Here is a 22,473-nt window from a genome sequence, read left to right on the forward strand (position 1 = left end):
ATGAGAGTAAACCGGTTGATGTGGTGTATATGGATTTCAGCAAGGCGTTCGATAAGGTTCCACACAGTAGGCTATTGTACAAAATGCGGAGGAATGTGATTGTGGGAGATATAGCAGTTTGGATCGGAAATTGGCTTGCTGAAAGTAGGCAGAGGGTGGTAGTTGATGGGAAATGTTCATCCTGGAGACCAGTTACTAGTGGTGTACCGCAAGGGTCGGTGTTGGGTCCACTGCTGTTTGTCATTTTTATAAATGACCTGGATGAGGGCGTAGAAAGATGGGTTAGTAAATTTGCAGACGACACTAAGGTCGGTGGAGTTGTGGATAGCGGCGAAGGATGCTGTACGTTGCAGAGAGACATAGATAAGCTGCAGAGCTGGGCTGAGAGGTGGCAAATGGAGTTTAATGCGGACAAGTGTGAGGTGATGCACTTTGGTAGGAGTATCCGGAAGGCAAAGTACTGGGCTAATGGTAAGATTCTTGGTAGTGTAGATGAGCAGAGAGATCTCGGTGTCCATGTACACAGATCCTTGCAAGTTGCCACCCAGGTTGACAGGGCTGTTGAGAAGGCATACAGTGTTTTAGTTTTAATTAATCGAGTTCCGGAACCAAGAGGTTATGGTGAAGCTGTATAAAACTCTGGTGCGGCCGCACTTGGAGTATTGCGTACAGTTGTGGTCACTGCATTATAAGAAGAATGTGGAAGCTTTGGAAAGGGTGCAGAGGAGATTTACTAGGATGTTGCCTGGTATGGAGGGAAGGTCTTACGAGGAAAGGTTGAGGGACTTGAGGCTGTTTTCGTTAGAGAGAAGAAGGTTGAGAGGTGACTTAATTGAGACATATAAAATAATCAGAGGGTTAGGTAGGGTGGATAGGGAGAGCCTTTTTCCTAGGATGGTGACGGCAAGCATGAGGGGGCATAGCTTTAAATTGAGGGGTGAAAGATATAGGACAGATGTCAGAAGTAGTTTCTTTACTCAGAGAGTAGTAAGGGAATGGAACGCTTTGCCTGCAATGGTAGTAGATTCGCCAACTTTAAGTACATTTAAGTCATCATTGGACAAGCATATGGACGTACAAGGAATAGTGTAGGTTAGATGGGCTTCAGATCGGTATGTCAGGTGGGCACAACATCGAGGGCCGAAGGGCCAGTACTGTGCTGTAATGTTCTGTGTTCTATGTTCTTTACAGATTTCTGTGATAAAGAATTCCACAGATTTGCCACCCTCTGATTAAACAGTTATTTCCATATGCCGTGTCTCAATGTATATCCTGAGTGCGTGATGCTGTGTTCTGGATGTCCCAGGCGAGGAAAGAATGTCATCCTTGCATCAAGTCTGTCCAACCCTGTCAGAATTTTAAATGTTTCAATGAGATTGTGTCTCATTTTTCTAAACCTCATTGCATAGTGGCCCAGCTGACCCAATCTCTCCCCATATGACAAACCTGCCATCTCAAAAATTAGTCTGAGCTATGCTCCCTTCATGGCGAGTGTGTCTTTTCTTTGGTAAGAAGACCAAAACTGTACAGAATAATCCAGGTCTTCAGATGTGGTCTCACCAAGGACCCTGATAGCTGCAATATGGCTCCCTTGCCCCTGTACTCTAACCCATTTGCAATGAAGGCTGGCATACCATTTGCCTTCCTAACTGTTTGCCATTACCTACAGTTTATCTTTAATGACTGTGTTATACAAGAACCTGTGTCCTTTTGTACATTAACATTTCCCAATCTCTCACCATTTAGATAATGCTCTGCCATTCTGTTTTTCCTACCAAAGTGGATAACGTAACAATATTCATGTTATGTTGCACTTCCATCCCTGAACTTGTCTAAATTGCTCTGAAATCTCAATTGTCCTCCTCACTGTACATACTCTTGCCTAGATTTGTGTCATCAAAAAACTTGGAAATACTACATTTGATTCCGTCACCCAAACTCTTGGGATTCCTGTCTGCTAACCAATTTTCAATCCATGCTAGTAAAATACTATCAATCCCATATGCCTTGAATTTGCACCATAATCTCATACTTGGGATTTTATTAGCTTTCAGTTCCATTAATACCTCTAGTGCAACTTTTTGTGCAACTTTTTTTTAACAAATACTATTGCGTACAGTTCTGGTCACCGCATTATAAGAAGGATGTGGAAGCTTTGGAAAGGGTGCAGAGGAGATTTACTAGGATGTTGCCTGGTATGGAGGGAAGGTCTTACGAGGAAAGGCTGAGGGACTTGAGGCTGTTTTTGTTGGAGAGAAGAAGGTTGAGAGGTGACTGAATTGAGACATATAATCAGAGGGTTAGATAGGGTGGATAGGGAGAGCCTTTTTCCTAGGATGGTGACGGCGAGCACAAGAGGGCATTGCTTTAAATTGAGGGGTGAAAGATATAGGACAGAGAGTAGTAAGGGAATGGAGCACTTTGCCTGCAACGGTAGTAGATTCGCCAACTTTAAGTACATTTAAGTCATCATTGGACAAGCATATGGACGTACATGGAATAGTGTAGGTTAGATGGGCTTCAGATCGGTATGACAGGTCGGCACAACAGCGAGGGCCGAAGGGCCTGTACTGTGCTGTAATGTTCTATGTTCTATCTTCATTCACTTGCTCCCTCCTTAAAACACTTTTGCTTCCTTCGAATTTCTGCAAAATAATTGTCGCCTTCTGTGATGACAGGACTAAAGTAGGTGTTTAATTGCTCTATATTTCCTCGTTCTACATTATTAATTCTCCAGTTTCGGATTGTAAGGGGCCACCATTTGTCCTCACAAATTTTTTTCTTCATGTATACTTACAAAAGCTCCAAATTCACTTTGTTGTAGCTTGAAAATTTACTTTCAGACTTTACTTTTCCTCGCAATCAATTTTTTTATTGGTCTTTTCTGACATCCAATCTGTTCCCATTTTGAGGTTTGGAAATTTTCCCAGCAACTTTATATCAGTCCTCTTTGAATCCCATGCCATCCTGAATTTATTTTGTTAACCATTGTTGGGCTGCTTTTTTCTGATGTTTTCTTTTGTCCAAAAGTAATGTCTAATAGCTGCAATTTATGCATCAGTTTCTTAAATAATAACTGTTACCTGTATGGTGTCATGACTTTTAATGAAGTAAACAAATCTACCCCAACCCACTCGTCCTCCTGTCTTTATCGAGCCATACAAAATAGAAACAGACCCTTTTGGCCCAATGTGTCTATACTGACTATCAAACACCAAACTACAGGCAACATCCTGGTGAATATCCTCTGCACTCTCTGCAGTGCAGTTGTGTCCTTCTGATTGTGTGGCAACCGGAACTGTGCATAGAATACTGTCTGTGACTTAACCAATGTTTTATAAAGTTGCAACAAGACTTCCTTGCTCCCATATTCTATGCTGCACCTAATGAAGGCAAACATCTCATATACCTTCTTCACCACCCTGTATATCAGAAATGACACCTTCAAGGATCTATGGACTTATATGCCAAGATCCATTTTTTCCTTAGTATTCCCTGGGAACCTACTATTCATTGTGTATAACCTTCCTTTATTAGGCCTCCCAAAACTAGTCAACTCTCATTCATCGGGATTAAATTCCATCCGCAAATACTCTGCTCACTTTACCAGTTGATCATCTGAATGTAGCCTGAGACAATCCAATGCCACCAATTTTCATGTAATTTGCAAATGATTAATTATAACTTCTATATTCATATCCAGTGTATAGAACAAACAACAGGGGTCCCAGCACCGATCCCTGTGGTACACCACTAGTCAAAGGCTTTCAATTACAAAAACAGTCCCCCAACATCACCCTTTGCCTTCTGTTTGTCAGCCAACTGTGGATCCAGTTTGTCAATTTGTCTTGGATCCCATCAGTCCTTACCTTGTGGACCAGCCTTCCATAGGAACCTTGTCAACAGCTTTACTGAAGTCCAGGCAAATCACATCAAATGCACTAGCTTCCAATATGTTTAGTTTTTCAAAACAACTCAATTAAATTAGTCAGTATCTACCTCAATCAAATCCATTCTTACTATCCCTGATCAATCTCTGCCTTTCCAAGTGTTAATTAATCCTGTCCTTCAGATTTTCTTCCAATGATTTCTTTACTACTGACATTAGATTGACTACCTGTCATTATCTGGCCTAAACTGATGCCTTTCTTGAACAAAGGAGCCACATTAGCTGTCCTCCAGTCATCTGCGGCCAACAATGTATTACGTTTCTCCACCAGGGCCCCAGCAATCTTCTCCCATGCCTGCCATAGCAGCCTGATACATCTCATGAGGTCCTGGGGATTTATGCACCTTTGTGCCCACCAAAACATTCAATACCTCCTCCTTATTAATCTTAGCATGTTCAATAACCTCATCATCCAAGCTGAAAACCCTGACTACAATGTCTTTCTCCTCCTCAAATACAGATGAGAAGTAGCATTCATTTAAGACCTCAGCTACATCCATCGGCTGCACACATAGGTTTTCCCTTTAGGCTCTAGTAGGCCCCATTCTTGCCCTGGAGGATCTTCCTTACACTTAATGTACTTTCAAAAGCCTTAGGGTTCTCCTTAATTATATCGGCCGAAGATATTTTACAACCGCTCTTTGCCGTCTTAATTTGCTTTTTTAAACCACCTCCCCTGTACTTTCTATACTTTTGAAGGGCCTTCCCTGGTTTTAATGTGCTGTACCTAACATATAATTCCTCTCTTCCTTTGCTAAATTCTTGATACCCCTTGACATCCAGTGTTCCATGGCCTCACTGCCCCTGCCTTTCACTCTCTTGCTGGCCCTGAGTTCTTATTGTATTACTTTTAAAAGGTTCCCACTTTTGAAAAGTGGATATGCCAGCAAGGAGCTGCTCCAGTCTGTTTGCCAGAAAACTTTAAACTGACCAATTCAGAGGTATTATGATTCACCTCTGGAGCAGGTGGGACTTGAAACTCGGTCTCCTGGCTCAGGGATCTGGATTTGCCAGAAAGTTTTTATCAACCTATTCAGAAATTATAACAACTCTGCAAAAGGCGGGACATGAACCTGGGCCTCCTGGCTCAGAAGTAGGGACACTACTGCTGCACCACCGCACAAGCTTATGAGTGCCAGATCCTGTCACATGATAATGAAACCAGCACACTTCCAGTTTAGAGACTGAACTTCTAAACCATCCTGGTACCTTTCCATAATGACAGGCAGTTCTGGATTTGGTGATGTGTAATGCGGCAGACTTGATCAGGTAGCTTAAGGTGAGGAGGCTCTGGAGGGCAGTGCCCACCGTATAATAGAATAGACCCTGTGTTTTGAGAGAGAGGTGTTGGACTCGGAGGTAATGATATTACACTTGAGTCAAGGTAATTACAAAGAAATGAGGGAGGAGTTGGCCTGAGTTCATTGGAAAAGGAGCATAGGAGGGAAGGCAGTGGAACAACAGCAGCAGGAATTTCTGGGGTCAATTCCAGAGGTGCAGTAGAAATTCATCCTAAAGAAGAAGAGACGCTACGAAGTGGAGGATGAAGCAAGCATGTGGAACAAGGAAAGTAAGGGACAGCAAAAAAAGTGAAAGAGAAAGAACGCAATGTGGTGTAGGTTAGTGGGAAGGTGGAGGATGGGAAGCATTTACAAACCAAAAGTGGATAACTGGGAAGGTAATCCGAGGTGTAAAGCGCTGGGGGAGAAGATGACATATGCAAATAAGCTCACTTGAAATACAAAAGAAGGTTGCAAGTTTTTTTTAGATCTGTAAAAAGCAAGAGCGAGGCAAAAGTGGATATCAGATTGCTGGAAAATCAGGCTAGAAATGTAGTAATGGGGAACAAAGAAATGGCAGAGGAGCTGATAGGTACTTTGCATCAGTCTTCATGGTGGAAGACACCAGTAACATACCAGAATTTAAGGAGTTGGGGGCAGAGGTGAGTCTAGTGGCCATCACTAAGGAGAATGTGCTGGGGAAGCTGGAAGGTCTAACAATGAATAAGGTGAACTTTCAGGACTCACTGGAGTCAGGGAGGGTCCCAGAGGACTGAAAAATAACTAATGTAACACTCCTATTTAAGAAGGGATGGAAGCAGAAGACAGGAAACTTGGTCAGCCTGATCTCAGTTGTTAAGAATTTAGAGTTCATTGTTAAGGATGAGACTGTGGTATACTTGGAAGTGCATGGTATGAGTCAGCATGGCTTTTTCCAGGGGAAGCCATGCCTGACAAATTTGTTAGAATTATTTGAGGAGATACGAGCAAATCAGACAAAGGAAAGACGGTGGATGATAACTATTTGAATTTCCAGAAGGCCTTTGACAAGGTGCCGCGCAGGAGACTGCTGAATAAGTTAAGAGCCCATGGTGTTAGGGGGTGAGATACTGGGCTTGAAAAAGGATTAGCTGGCTGACAGACAGAGTAAATACCCTAAAACCATAACCAGAATTAGGCTTGGCTGGATAAGGGATTGGCTGACTGGCAGAAGGCAGAGTGTGTGGATAAAGCTGCTCTAGGATGGCAGTCAGTGACTAGTAGAGTTTCACAGGAGTCAATGTTGAGACCACAACTAATTCATGTGATACGTAAATGATCTGGATTGAGGAACTGAGGGCATTGTTCCTAAGTTTCACAGTGACACAAAGATAGATGGAGAGTCAGATTATGTTGATGGAGCAGGGAGGCTACAGAAGGACTTGGACAGGCTGGGAGAGAGGGCTAAGAAGTGGCAGATGGAATATATAGAGGGAAAGAGTGACTTTGACAGGCAGATTAGAGGTGTGGATTGCTTACTAAGTGGGGAAAGGCTTCAGACATCTGAAGCACAACGGAATTTAGGAGTCTTGGTTCAGGATTCTTTTAACGTAACATGAGGGTTCAGTTGGCAGTTCAGAAAAGAATTGCAACGTTAGCATTCATTTCAAGATGTCCAAATTACAAGAGCAGAGATGTACTAGTGAGGTTGGAAAAGGCTCCGGTCAGAATGTATTTGGAACAATTGAGAGCAATTTTGGGCCCCATTTCTAAGGAACGATATGCTGGCCTTGGAGAGGGCCCAGAGAAGATTTACAAGAATGATCTTGGGGATGAAGGGCTTATCATGTGAAGAGTGATTGAGGACTCTGGAATTGTACTCAATGGAGTTTAGAAGGATAAAGGGGATTCTGATTGTAACATGTAGAATCCCACAAGTCCTGGATGGAGTGCATGTGGAAATGTTTCCTCAAGTGGGAAAGACCAGAACTTGAGCGCATAGCCTTAGAGTGTAAGGATGACTCTTTGGAACTGAGATGAGAAAGAATTTCTTTCGCCAGAAATTGATGAATCTATGGAACACATTCCGCAGAAGACCACGGAGCCCAAATCATTTAGTGTCTTTAATAATAGAGATGGGGATTCTTGTTTAGTAAGGGGACCAAAGGTTACATGGAGAAGGTGGTAGAATGGAGTTGAGAAACATATCAACCATGAATGAATATCACAGCAGACTTGATGGGCCAAATGGCCTAATTCTGGTTATGGTTTTAGGGTATTTACTCTGTCTGGCAGTTACCAATTCCCTTCCTACCTGCAGTGTGACTACCTCATTGTACGTACTACCTACATAGACCACAACACTGGTGAGTCAACTTTTTTGGGCACGCCATAAGTCTTGGCAGTGAATGACAGTCAAACCTAATCACAGAAACTAAACAAAAGTTGTTAAACTGCATTTAATACATAATGTAAGATATTTGTCATGATATACATGGCGATAAAGAGTATGTTTATTTCTTTTTGCCTCTGGGACCTGAAGAGATTTTTCAAAATGCACTCAAGGCAGTATTTGTTCAAGAGATTGTTTTTCTTTTCTGACCAGTACAGTCACTATGAAGTGTAGTTTTATTTAGGCCATTGGTCCAATGAAATGTATCAGATTATTGTTCCCCTGATGCTCGTATGAAAATAAACTCAGTAAAACATTGTGTCGTGAAATCTTGGGGTAATACTAATCCACAAAAATGCTAAGTCTAGGTCGGGTGGAAAGCTTAAGAATACCTTGAAACTCTAGCTCCACGCCAGGATAGCTGAACAAGCACTCCTACCAGTCAAGTGGTGGGCTTCATCATACACATTGTCCAAGTGGAACATAAAGAACATGTGCACGGCACAGCTGACACTTCGTTGCAAATACATGCACATTTCTAACTCTATTGCAGTTTTGGGACCCAGCCAAACAGATTATCCGTGCCTAATGTCATTCCATCTTAAAACCGTAACAGCTTCTCAATGATCAATGTGGAAGCATTAAATAGTGAAAAGTCATTAAACAGTTGAGAACCTTTGTTTTATTCAACAAAGACAAAACTGAAGGAAAAAACAAATAGAAATTGCTTCAGGGAATGAACAGGGACTGCTTGCTTTTCGAGGCACAACAAACATACAGCCAACAACAATCGCCAAACCCAAACACCAACTGGGTGTCAGTGATGACTCTCTGGTTTATTGCAACATGATACTGCATGGTTATCTTGAGGAAGGTGACGTTCTTCCTGCTAAATGTCTTCTTATTCCTCCTTTAGAAGGCTATTGCTCTTCTGCATACATTACATCTCCTATTTCAAAGAATCATAGAATCCTACAGTGTGAAAGTAGACCGTTCAGCCCATTGAGCTTACACCAAGCCTGCAAAGAGCATCCCACCCAGACCCAAACCCCTACCCTGTAACCCTGTTCCTCACTGCTAATCCACCAAGCCTGCACATCCTTGGACGCTATGAACAATTTAGCATGGCCAATCGACCTAACCTGCATATCTTTGGACTGTGGGAGGAAACCGGAGCACCTGAAGGAAACTCACACAGACACTGGGAGGATGTGCAAACTCCACACAGACAGTCACGTGAGGCCGGAATCAAGCCCAGATCGCTGGTGCTGTGAGGCAGCAGTGCAAACCGCTGAGCCACTGTGCTGCCTCGTTTCCTGTTCCAGTTGTGCAGAACGTAGTCTGTAACAGTTATGCAACATGCACTGTCTGGAGTTTACTGCAAGGTTTCCACAGACCAATCCACTTGTCGAAATCTGACTTCCACAATAGCCCAAGTGAATAAATGGGCTGTTGTATCTGCATTTGGCCAGCATAAGGGACTCATCAGCTGTGATTTCAGAGACTACCTCTTGTCTACCTGTAACCATTGTTATAAAGCCTTTGATAGTTTAGTGTATGCCTCTATAAAGTGGCATATGGAGGACTCTGATAAATAGGGCTGTGGAATGCCTATGCATGTACATTTGACGCAGGACCTAGTTCCAATGAATGCAACACAAGTAATGTAATGCAAATGCTGTGAGGAGATTGTAAATGCTGCACAATTACTGATATCTTGTTGTTCCCTGCCCCCTCCCACTGCCCCCCCCCACCGACATTTACATCAACAAAAAAAGGCAATCAATGAAGCACATTCACAAATAGTTAAAGTTCAAGGTGAGAGAAAATCACTGAGGGTGCAGTGAGGCTGGTACCTGTTTGATACTAGTGCCCTTGGACGAGACTGTAGGTAGATTGCTGATCGTGGACATGCCCTGAGATTTTGGTGCTTGGTATTCATGGTGGAGGCCTGAAGGAACAAGCAGTGAGCTGGAGTCGCCGTGCATCCACTCTAGCTTTCATGTTGGTCATCACTGCCTAGTTTCTATCCAGCGGGTGGGAGAATAAGATCAAGCTCTGTCAAGTCTACGCAGTAGAAGATTGGCCCAAGCATACTGCCAGGCACTTTGTGTTTCTTCTTTAGAGCCATCCAAGTGTGGACAATATTTCAAAAGAATCGGGCAGTTAGAGTGACCGCCTTAAAGAGCTACACGCATTCTGGATCTATAGATCACTGGCTTTGATTGCTCTGACGACCGCATGAGGAAGCCCTCAGTGTCAAATGTGGCTCATTTAGAGTAACTATTTTGTTCACTGATGTCCAATCTGTACCAATTTTCTCAAGCTGTGAATTGGAAAAGGTACCTTAAGTGAAACAACCAAAGCTAAATACTAAAAATTCTCCCACACCTTTTGGTGGTGTGCGCTGCTTTTAATAGGTTTTCTACGTAAAGTAATGAATTGAAAAACAGGGGTGTTTTACTGGTGGTGGATAATAGATAAAAAACATCCCACTAAATTGGTGACTAAATTGGGGAGGAAAAAAAAGTTCAGTTGTGTGTAAGAGCACTCTGGGTGTAAAAGAAAAACCTGAAGAATGTGAATTAAAGTACAAAAAAAAATGTAATCCAGATTCATGTTCAATAACTTTGATGCATTCTTCAGCTTTTCCACCTAAGTGGTCATATAAAGCATCTCATGTTTCATGATTACTTTTTAACCACTTTACATATAACTGGTGCTCTCTCCAAGAAAATAAATCAATACCAGCATCTTTCTAACCCAAGGAAACGGCCCCAGTCTCCCCCAAATTGTTTAAGATGCAGGCAAAGAGTTTTCAAAGCAGAAAACCAATTTATTTCAAGAACCCTTCTTCAGATGTTTGCATTCTGATCTATTTTGAGTATCGTTTTTCTACTGAGGACAATACCTTTACCTATTTTACTATTTTATATTTTGTTCCCAGTAATATAATGTATTCTGATCATATAGTCTTTACTCCTTGAAGATGATGCTCAACTAAATAATGATGATGTTACACTTCTCATTTTGAAGCCATTCAAATCTATCTTTGGGAATCATTCAGCTTTGCCCAATATCAATCTTCTAGTAGTTCTGGAATACGTACATTGCTTGAGCTTTCTTCATTTCCAATGTTTTTAATGTTACAAACTGTCAAATACAATATCATTAATGTTGTCCAGTCCCTCCATAGGCCCTCAGAGATGCAAATGACCTTGTCCCCAATTGCTTCCACTCAACCCATTCCATTGTGCTTTCTTTTATCCATTTGAGGGCATGTGGTGTCACTGGCCAGGCCAGCATCTATCACTCATGTAAGTGAATCCCACAAGATTAATGATTGTGGAATGCTGTATTTGGGTTAGGTTTCTGAAATAGCTGGTGAGATGGAGGTGTACGGAGGCAGAAAAATATGGGTCTGTGACTTGTGGCTTTGCTAAGTGTATGAGCCTGAAGGCGTTTCTGGATGTTAGCATTAAGAGTTGAATGCCGGGAAGTGTTCCTGGGTGACTGAACGGGTTCTTGTACATTAAGCAGAGGTTGGTGAACTAGTGAGTGGGAGATGGCTGTTAAAAATTTGGCCTTGACCAGCCACATGAGATTGTGTGACCCCTTGGGGCATTGTTATTTGTGGCCCTCAATCCAGACACTGGGAATTGACCTGTCTTACCCCCTTCTCCAAATTTCTTCTGAGCACAATTCTTAAGGGTCCCCTGTCTCCTTTTACATGACCATGTATCTCTTGTTACTGTGGAATCCTCACTTCGCACTAGTGTTTCATTTTCAGGGTTTTAATGGTGGCAACATTATTTAGTGTAGCAGCGCTTTAAGAGGGTCAAGCACATTTTAAAAAAGTGAGCTCCCTAACTCAGCATAACTGCTGAGGACAGAGGTGGGATAGCAGCATTGAACAGGCTTGGCCCTCCATGATGATATTAATGGGAAGGCTGGAGTGCCACATTTCATGCTGCCCACCTCCATTAAACCCACAATCAGTTACCAATACTGTCCAAAACCCGTGATAATCTGATTAGTCTTACACTTTGTTGATTTTTCACAGCTTACTTACCCACAATTGTTGTATTTTAAATCTGCTTTATATTACACACGTTGGCAGCAAGTCGGGCTTGCAACCATGCCCCTGTAGACCAGAGGTAGGGACAATACCACTATGCCACAAGGCCCTTTGCTTTTTTTGTGTTATTATATCCAGGAGTGTTATTACACACAACCAAACAGCTTTCCTACCACCAAATTACCATGTCTTTTTTTAAAAGAAATTTTCATGCAAAGCACATTGCGGGCAATTCACATTATCAAAAGTAGAAGGGGTGAGGGGAGTATGGAAAACGATAGGGCACTAAATTAAAATGGAGTTAGAGGGGGAAATAAACCAGTGTTTCCCTTGTGTTGCCCACCTCTCACTAATGGAACTGAGTATTCCTGCTTTTTTATTTCTTCTAAATCCAGAAATGCTCTTGCATTCAACTGAATGGCTTGCCCACCACCAAATCACTCAACTTTTTTAAACCATTAACCACCACCAGTAAAATGACTTTTGTGTTATTTGCAAATATGGATATATAGTATCAGTTTGATTCATCCAATTAATTAACTTAGATTGTAAATAAGTCAGATAGCAATACTGTTTCTGCCACACCCCACTAGCAACTACTTAAAAATGAGCAGTGTATTCCCAGATTGTTAGCAGTCCCTTAGCCCATGCTGCCTTTAAACGTTGCCCCCAACGCACGAATCCTATTTGTACAACATCCTTTTGTATGGAATTTTGTTAGGCCTTTTAAAAATCCAAACATACCAGAGGCACCAGTTATTTAAATCCTCAAAGAACTGATTGGTAGATTTGTTGAACCAAATTTCCCTTTCAAAAGGCTATGCTGATGTAGATGATATTATCTATTAAATCAAATTAAGTATGTTTGACCCTGTCTTGGAATTTCATCACAAAGTCCTTCAATTTCTCCACTTCCCTTTTCCCATTTAAGAAATTTCTTAAAAACAACCTCGTTGAGTATGATTTCTTCACACTTTCAAATTTCATTTTTGGCTCTACATTTGGTTTCTTCACTCACCACCAGGTGCTGTGAAACAATTATTTTACGCTAAGGATAGCTCTGTAAATATTCCTTTCACTCTGCCCAATAATAGCAGAATTCATCAATAGACTGGCTAACAAATTCCTTAAAAGAATTAACAATTTGATAAAATATACCGTTCAGTATGCCTTGTCTTTAGCATCTGAACGGTTCTGTGCTTTAGCACTGAGAATTTCTTTCTTTATGCGTTGTTTCAATGAGACTGCCAAAGTTAATGCCAATTAGTGTTTAGATTTAAGATTATTTTACTGCAGTGTTTGAGACAGTTCTAATAGAGTTCTCCTACTTTCAAGCTTGTAAGCCAGAGGAAAAAAGATAATCGGCGGAATTTTTCTTTCCCTGGTGTGGTGTGGCCAATGGCATGAAAGCTGGGAAAACAGTGTGATTGAAAAAAATTCAGAATCCTAACATCAAAAGAAATGTTGTGATTTTCCCCTGAAGCTATATACAGTGACTGCAGAATCTTACAAATCTTGTGTTTTGAGAGGGCTGGTATTTACCTGTTGTTGATAATCCAATTCCTCTTATTTCTACACTATTTCACATATCCTCCTTCCCCGTTTAAACCAGACCATGCCAATCCTGAAATGGAAGTCAGCACACATTGCTGGTGGCTGCACCTTGCCAAAGGCCTGTCCAGGCCATCATTCAGCAGTGCCTACTCCTTCACATTCCTCCATACTTCCATGGCCACTATCCTCTCCACCATTCAACCACGCAAGTTGGTGTCAGCAAGCCACCAGTCTCATCACATCACTGTGCTTGTGCTCAGACCAACACTCACCATTTCAGCTCTTCAGTACTTCATGTTGGAGCTGTGACTTGTCTGGCTGCTTTTCATGCTAGAGTACGTGCATCTGCTGTATCTACATAGGATGGAGTTTAAGGATCTTACCTTCATTTCTTAGTGCCCAGTCATCTTGCACTTACTTGGGCATTGGTAGCCTCTGTGGCATGCATTGATTTTGTGTGCAGAGAGGCAAGCAGGCTTAGCGTGATGAGCAACGTTGAGGGGTCAAGGGGATGTATGTGTTGTTGTATGTCACCGTATTACATCAATGTCACACCTACAACATGTGCCAGCAGCTTCTTCAACCAACTCACTGCATGTGCTTCAGTCAGATGGCTGTATCTGAAAGTCAAAGTGGTTTGGCCCTTCATTGGGTCATGGGGATTATGGTCAGTCAGGGGCTTCTGTCACACTGAATGAAAGGCCTCAACAGATTCCAGTCTGGGGTTTGGCCACAACCAGTCAGACTTTGGGTTCTGCTAAAGCCTAGGGATCTGTGTCCTTGCAGACTGTGGACCATGGTCAGTTCTATGCCAAGTACAACAAGCCCAGAGAATACTGGCTGTTGTGGAGACTTCAGTCTAGGATGTGGCTAATGTTTTCTGCACTGAGACAAAGGTAGAGACTGCATGTGATGGAAGTGGATGGAAAGCAGTTAGTGGAGATGCAAGAGCGGAGAAGTCGTCAGGTGCCTGCAGGAATTGCAAGGAATAAGGAAAGGTTCCTAGTTTGGAGGATGAGGGGGGTGAGAATCATTGAGTAGACAAAAGGCATGCAATAGTTAACAGTATTGCCTGTCAGCATTGGTGAAAGTGTGTGCAACAGTAAAGGTGGTGACCTGCGAATGTGAGGTAGCCGAGAGCAGAAGGCATTTACCATTGTAGAGCAGAGAGATCATTAACCTTTTCCTCCACCTCTGTGCATTCCATTTAACTTGAATCACAGCATTGACCTGAGCTGCTATCTTCTCTTCCTGGGCTGTGCTGTCTTGGATAACAATATAGAAAAGCAGTGTGAGGGCCAGTATAACAATGCACAATAACAGTGCGAGAGCTAGTTCCTGATTTGCAACATCTGACCTGTGTGCAGAAGGGCTTTACATATGGTACTAGTGGCATGAATGCTGAAAGATACTGGCAGTGATGAGCTCTTCTGCTTTTCCTGCCTTGTGATTGCATGGTAAAGGTGCTAAAGAGCCTAGATGTTTAATTAACAAAATGAAGATTAGAAGATTGTGTGGAAAAAGTCAGTGTGAGTCATGGCTGTTTGGGTGCCAAAACTCTCACTCAGCAAAACACTTTGAGAGAAATTCTCCCACTTTCAATTAATTCATCTACATAATATCCTATCATGTCCCCTGTATTCCTTGATGAAGCAACATCAGTGACATACATTTCTGTCTGGCTTATTGCAAGATCACAGCTTATTTACATATAAGTTTTTAATTCTAATAGGTGGGGAAATTAGATCACTTAAGGAAAGCAGGCCAAATGGCATCTGATGGTATCTGATACTTCTGTCTACTTCCTGGACAACTCTGTCTCCATCTCTCGTGACCGCTCGAAACCGATATCTATTTCAAGCCTTCCAACTCCCACAGCTACCTAGAATACATGCCCTCTCTCCCACCTTCCTGCAAGAATATGATCCCCTGCTCCCAATTTCTCTGCCTCTGCTACGTCTGCTCCCAAAATGGGGCATTCCGCTCCCAAATGTCCCAGATGTCCTCTTATTTCAGGGACTTCAACTCTTCCCCCTCCCCCCACTTCAGTGGTTGAAAATGCTCTTGACCGCATGTCTGCCCTCACATTCCTTCCCCACAACAAAAAAACCAGGACAGAATCCCCCTTGTCTTCATGTATCACCACACTAACCTCTGTATTCAACATATTATTGTCCGCCACTTCTGCCACCTGAAATCTGACCCCACAACCAAAGATACATTTCTCTCCCTGCCCTTATCTGCCTTCTGTAGAGAGCACTCTCTCCGCGACTTCCTCATCCACTCCACACTCCCCACTGGCCCCACCACTCCCAGCACCTTTTCCCACAAACAGGAAGTGCTACACCTCCCCCCTCTATCTAAGGAACCAAAAAAAATCTTGCATATCGGATAGATGGTCACCTGCACATTCACTAATGTGGTCTACTGCATCCGCTGCTCCCCATATGACCTCCTCTACATCAGTGAGACCAAGCAGAAGCCTGGAGACTATATTGTAGATGTCTGTGCTCTGTTCACAACAAACAACACCTTCCTGTCATGAACCATTTCAACTCCCTCTCCCACTCCCTGGATGACATGGCCATCCTGGGCCTCCTCCAGTGTCACAATGATGGCACCTGGAAACTGGAGGAGCAGCACCTCATATTCTATCTTGGGAACCTATAACCCAATGCTCTCAATGTGGACTTTACCAGTTTCAAAATTTCCCCACCCCCAACCTCATCCCATGACCAACCCTCCCTCTCATCCCCGCGTCCTTGACCTGACACAACCTGTCCATCTTCTGTCCCATTTATCCACTCCTCCCAGCTCACTGACTGATCCCCACCACTGCCTGCCTGCACTCACCTATCACCATCCCACCTACCTTTCCCAGCCCCGCCCCTCCTCTCTCTATTTATTTCAGAGCTCCCTTCCCCCTCCCCTGTTTCTGTAGAAGGCTTCTGACCTGAAACGTCAACTTGCCTGCCTGCTGTGTTCCTCCAGCTCCACACTGTGTTATCTCTGACTCTAACATCAGCAGTTCTTATTATCTCACTTAAAGAAAGACTACTTTGCTAAAGACTGTAGAATTTTCAGGAATATTTTCTCTTTAGTAAGTGTACTGTATCAACTCCAGCTATGTTTGTAGTGTCTTTAAAATCTATTGAGTCAGGATGACTTGAGTTTATAGACAACAGGAATTAATTTTATAGAATATTTAAAATTTTATTTTTACAAATGACTCATTAGATGCAATAAAATGATTTTCAGATTTTTGACTTCAGCAGATACTTGAAAAATCAATTTCTTTTGTAATTTGTGATCCCAAAATTGAGCTAACTATGTATCTTTAGCATCAGCAAATTAGTGGTCATCCTGAATGTGGTCAATATGATAAAATGCACAGTTGGCTCTGTCACCCATTCCTTCGATTAAACGTGATTCATTTACTCATGTTGATTGCTCTTATCTTGATGGAAAAATGACAGTTATATATTGAGAATAAAATTCATATTTTTGATGTGTTCTTTTAGGTACCCATGCTCAACTCAGACTCCTGCAGACACTGAAAAGAGCAAACTACATTTTGCCAATTGTAGTGACAGATGGGGGAAATCCCCCACTGACTAACAGTACAGATGTTCTAGTGCAAGTCTGCTCCTGCAAGAAGAACAAAATGGACTGCAGCTCCGCCAACTCTCTCCACATCAGCATCATGCTCCTCCTGGCCTCTATCATCACGTTGATCTGTGAGTTGATAATTTGCATGACACTGTCAGCAGCTAAATAATTCATTCCCTATTGAACCAATGTAAACTTTACCCAAAATAAGGGGACTCTTAAGTGGAGATATTTTAACTGATTTCCAGAGATAATTTGAAGGAAGTGCCTCGAGGTTGACTGTCTACTGAATTTGCCTCCCAAGAATGGTCCATGTGCAGGGAAGGGTAGGATTATGGCCCAGTCAATATTGAGCCATGATTCTTCATTTATGAACCAGCAAGCTGCACACACCTGCAGGACATTACCTTGATAGCAAAGGACAGTTCAATTTCAGGCTGCCATTTTATCAACAGCGAGTTTCAAAATAGTTTCTTGGAGGTGTCGCAGCACTAGTCAGAAGATGGAGGAAGCAGTGACGCGGCGGGGAGTAGGAAATCAACAACAGGGGGGAATGGTAGGTGGTTAGGGAGGGCAAAATAGCAATTACGTCTGGTCTTTAGCATAGCATGCATGTTACAAGAAGTTCTTACCCCTCCCATGCCTGCATTCATGGAATCCCTACAGTCTGGAAGAGGCCATTCGTCCCATCAAGTCTACACCAACCCTCGGAGTATCCCATACAGAACCACGCCACTACCCTATCCCCATAATCCTGCAGGAACCAAAGCTGACCCCCCCTAACCTGCACATATTTGGACTGTGGGAGAAAACTAGAGCGCCCGGACAAAGTGCAATCTCCTCACAGGCAAACGCCTGAGAGTGGAATTGATCCCAGGTCCCTGGCACTGTGAGTCAGCACAGTTTCTACTGGTATTGATCTTGACCGCTCTTTTTAAGAACACTCATCAGACGGCATGTTGATCTAACTCAACTATACATCGGCCACAAGTCCTTTTACCAAATTGCTCCCATGTGCTTCCATATGTACTTTAATAATATATGCCTTAATTTTATCGACATAGTCTCCGCTATACCATCTAACTGAATTTAATGGCAAAACAGATTGAAGGGGCTGATTAGGCTATCCTGTTCCTATCATCTTGTATAAATCAATGCCTTTTAAAATTTGTTATGCAAAACACCAGCTTCATAAGTTTCATTGATGCACTCCATTTATGTCACTAAAGATTTGAAATAAATTCACCAGACATTACCACTCTTTTTAAAATCCACTTTGGCTATCCTTCGTGAACCCAATTTTTTTTTGATCAACGTTAATTCATTTCTTTATTATGGAACCTGCAAGTCACCCAATGAATGGCCTTCGTGAGCTGGTTTACCTCCAACCGCCTGTCTGTCTCCCTTACCTCCGCCTCTGATCATTGGTGTACTATTGGCCACTTACACAGAGATTGTTGCTTTGCATTCAGAAACAGGAACCTTAGTTGACTTTTTCATTCCTAATCTTGCCTAAGGCATTAGAGCTATTTGTAGTGTCTGCTGTCTTAAGCTGATATCAGCACAAAATCGACATGTGAAAGATCTTTCATTTTGTCAAATCTGAGAAAAAGTTGAACAAACACGTTAGATCTGACCTTCATTTATAGATGTCACGTTCATCCAGATGTATTTCAGTGCTCATAATGTAATTCCCTTATTGCAGTTTGATTTTTACTGTTTTACTTTATGTGCACATACCATTTGAAATTACCTGAAGTAGGTTAAGATTTCATCTGTTGCCTGATATATATTGGTACAAGCCACTATAAAATCTAAAACTGAAAATTAAACAACAAATTAAACGTGAACTTGTGCACACTTTACATATACCTTTTTATTAAATCTAAGATCCTATGTCTTTATTCTATCATGAAATTAACTGTTAAATCTTTATGTTACATTTCGATATTAAGCCAATTTGTTCTTTTAAACATTGTCTGGTCAGTTTTTTTAAAATTATAGTTATTAATCAGATTAACTCTAATCTGTAGTATATAGCCTCCCTAAATTTCTTTGCCTTTCTACCTGTTTCTTTCTCTTATACTCTCTTTAAGTCCATGACTTCTGGATCATGCCCTGATATCATTGATGTGATATGGCATTGATTCTTGTATATATAGTACTCCTGTGAAGTACTTTGACTTGAGGTTATTAGAGCCCTATTGCTCTACGGTTGCCTACTTGCTGCAAATTAGCACCTCTCTGAACATTGGCTCCTGGTCAAATAATACCTTGACTTTAAAATTCTCATCTTTGCTTTCAAACCTCATCAGGACCATGCCGCTCCCTATGCCTGTAAACTTTTCCACCCTTCGAACCCTTGAAGATATCTGCACCCCTCTAAATTTCATCTCTTGAGCATTTCCAATTGTAACAACTCTACAATTGGTCACCATGGCTTCAGTTGTCAAGCCTCCAAGGTCTGGAATATCTTCCCTACCTCTCTGCTTCCCCTGCACGCTTTCCTTCTTAAAGACATTTTGCACAACCTACTGGTTTAAGATTTTGCCACAGAAATGAATGTACCTTCATGGGACATAACAAAGTGTGAAGCTGGATGAACACGGCAAGCCAAGCAGCGTCTCAGGAGCACAAAAGCTGATGTTTTGGGCCTAGACCCTCTCTGATGAAGGGTCTAGGCCCAAAACATCAGCTTTTGTGCTTCTGAGATGCTGCTTGGCCTGCTGTGTTCATCCAGCTTCACACTTTGTTATCTTGGATTCTCCAGCATCTGCAGTTCCCATTATCACTGATACCTTCATGGGACTTGGTCATTTTGTTTTACATTCCTCCCATGAAAGACATAGCAATACTGCATCAAGTTAAAGATGCAGTATAAATATAAATTATTATCTTCAGTACATGGAATATTGTTCTCATGGATAGTTGGTACCTGAAATGGTCAGTTGATTCACAAGATGAGCTCCATCTATCAGGGAACAACAGACAATTCTTGGGAGGAATTAACAAGACATATAGTTGTTCATTTGCCTTAAGTAACGGACCAAATTGCTTCAGTAGCATTAATCCATAATACTCATGCCTCGAGCCTGACAGCCTCAAAAAAACTACTTTGGAATTCTGATGAAATGTATTAGTTATTAAGTAGTATATAAGAACTGATTCTTTTTATCAAGAGTGAGCCTGTCTTCTGCCTAAGACTTTGTTTGGACATCCTTCCTCAATTGGTGTCAGTAACTTAGACTGATGTTAAGAAAAAGGAATAGTGGCAGTGAATCTACCCAAGGCATCCAGTGGATCAGCATCACATTATACCATGGTTCCTGTGGTGATGATCTCAAAATGTATTTATTGATACATTTACATGATGTTTAGCTTAGAATTGTCTGTGTTGTCATTAATTTACGATGGCTAAGCTTAATTAGTTAACCCTTCACGTTTTCTTTGCTTCATATTTTCACCTCCAAGGTAAGAAGCAAACTGTGGTAGTTTTCTTTTGTACTTTAATTCACATTTATTTCGCAAATGTGTCCAAAAGGAATGTTTCTGTTGGACCTATATAATGTAAGAACCAGGAGACAGCAAAGACTGCAGATGCTGGAAGCTAGGATCAATAAATGTGGAGCAGGTAAAACATAACAAGTCAGACAGCGTCTGAGGAGCGGGGTAGCCAATGTTTTGGGCCAAAATCCTCCTTCAGGACTCATGAAAGGGTTCGGCCAAAAATGTTGACTTTCCTGCTCCTCGGATGCTATCTGATCTGCTGTGCTTTTCCAGCTCCACATTTATTGACTTTATTGTAAGGACCAGGACGGGCAATAGATTGGTACTTTCGAGCTGAGATATGCAGTTTAGCTGTTTGTGTGGAATTAGTGGCTATTGATTAGAAATTATCTGCTTCTATGACCACTGTTTTCAAAAGGCAAACTTACTGCTAAGTGCACTTATAATAAATAAATGCATTGAGAAGCTATATTCACCTTTGCTGCTTGTAAGTCCCACTATGATACTGGAGGTTGGAACAGACAAAAGTTAAATGTGCCATCAATGATCCAAAGGAAAACTAGAATATATTTAGAACATTCACATGCATGTTTATGTAAAATGTATTTACATATATGTATGTGTGTGTATGTATGCATACAACATTTATATATAATATATACCATTATGGTAATAAGACATTATAAAACATAATTCACACATGAACAATATGATGTGAGGGAGTTCATTCGCTTTGTGGTTGTATGATGGCAAACACATTAATAACCAATAATTTATCTTTTTCCCAGGCCTGTAACAAGTGCTGATGTTAGTGCTGCCTACTGAGTTGCTGTGGCAACAAGAGGAAAAAAAAAGCCAAATCCGAAGAGTTTACAGGATTTACAGTTGCTCAAGTTCTAGACCTCCTTGCTCCAAGCACGCTTTAATTTGTACCTTCACTAGTCTATCAAACTGTGCTACGGTCAGTGACAGCCTCTGACCTTACTAGCTTCCACTAATGGGTTCCACCTCTATGAGCAAGTGTTACGTTGCTTTACTTTGAAGTTAGACTGAACAACTATGCAGAGGACTTGAGGACAGAATACACAATTAACCCAATGCTCTGCTCCAGAATATTTTAATTGTAATGGCATTGAAAAGAAGGATATTTTGTCAAAGCAAAACATTTTCTACAGGAGACACTGTTTGGAAGCTAAGTAAGACATGCTGTTGATTCTTGTAAGGCAAATTGTTTTCTGTGTGTCAAGGAAGTTTTAAGACAAATTGTTCTATCTGTGTGTCAAGGAAGTTAAACATAGATTGTGTGTAAGTGGTAAATATTGCTGTACATGCTTTTGTTTCCCTTTATTTTTTCTTTTCAAGCGGTATTTTTAGGCAGAATTAGATTCAGTAACCTCTACACTGCCACATGCAGGACAGTACCACATATTGTGTTCAGATTATGAGCCTCTGCCATCACTAACCTTGTTTAATCAAACGTTTGCACAGCTTCAAATTAATGATCTTAAATGCCAAGAAAAGGGAGAGCAAAGGACAGTGTGCTTTATTCTCAAATAACTCAATACTAATGAGAGCTAAGTATCCAGATGACATAAACATAGGTTCTGCTGAGAAAAGTGTTGTGGGCAGTTTTGTCAGAATAGTTGCAATGTTGCATGCTAATTTGTGATTTGGATTTTTGATACAAATTAAAAGTGCTGTCGTAAACCGGTTTGGTTCTGTGTCACTATGAGGCTTGTGATATAGTCCAGATGGAAATCACAATACAGAAATTTTCACATTAAATATCTTTGAGCTTTACATTTTGAGTAATGACACCAACAGGTTATATCAATGCTCAATAAGGAAAATTATGACCATCTGCCTATTCCTTCAATTTGACATCACATGAACACAAGCAGAAGGACTGCAGGGTTCTCTTAGAGGATCATTGGTTGTTAGTCTTGCTGTTATAGTAACTATTTTTCAGACAATATTTTGGAAATCTGCATGAAATCTGCAACACACTGCAACATGCCCAATAGCCTCCCATGCCTTTTCCCTGTCTATGTCGTAAAGATGTTACCTATCAATGGCCTGTTACATTCACATTGTTAATTTGCATACTGTCCACCAAATCCAGCTC

General features: G+C 41.5%; 1 protein-coding gene across 1 annotated transcript in view; it reads left to right on the top strand.

Moving 5' to 3' along the window:
• The window catches only part of cdh13 (cadherin 13, H-cadherin (heart)), a 1,035,536-nt gene extending 1,013,498 nt beyond the window's left edge, over positions 1-22,038 (top strand). Inside the window, exons 13-14 of the mRNA XM_059651748.1 lie at positions 16,754-16,969; positions 21,137-22,038. Of these exons, the coding sequence (XP_059507731.1) occupies positions 16,754-16,969; positions 21,137-21,144 (224 nt within the window). The 3' untranslated portion in view covers positions 21,145-22,038. The remainder of the gene's footprint in view (positions 1-16,753; positions 16,970-21,136) is intronic.
• Positions 22,039-22,473: the final 435 nt, after the last annotated feature.

This window comes from Stegostoma tigrinum, chromosome 16, assembly GCF_030684315.1.
Source record: "Stegostoma tigrinum isolate sSteTig4 chromosome 16, sSteTig4.hap1, whole genome shotgun sequence".
NCBI classification, from domain to species: Eukaryota; Metazoa; Chordata; class Chondrichthyes; order Orectolobiformes; family Stegostomatidae; genus Stegostoma; species Stegostoma tigrinum.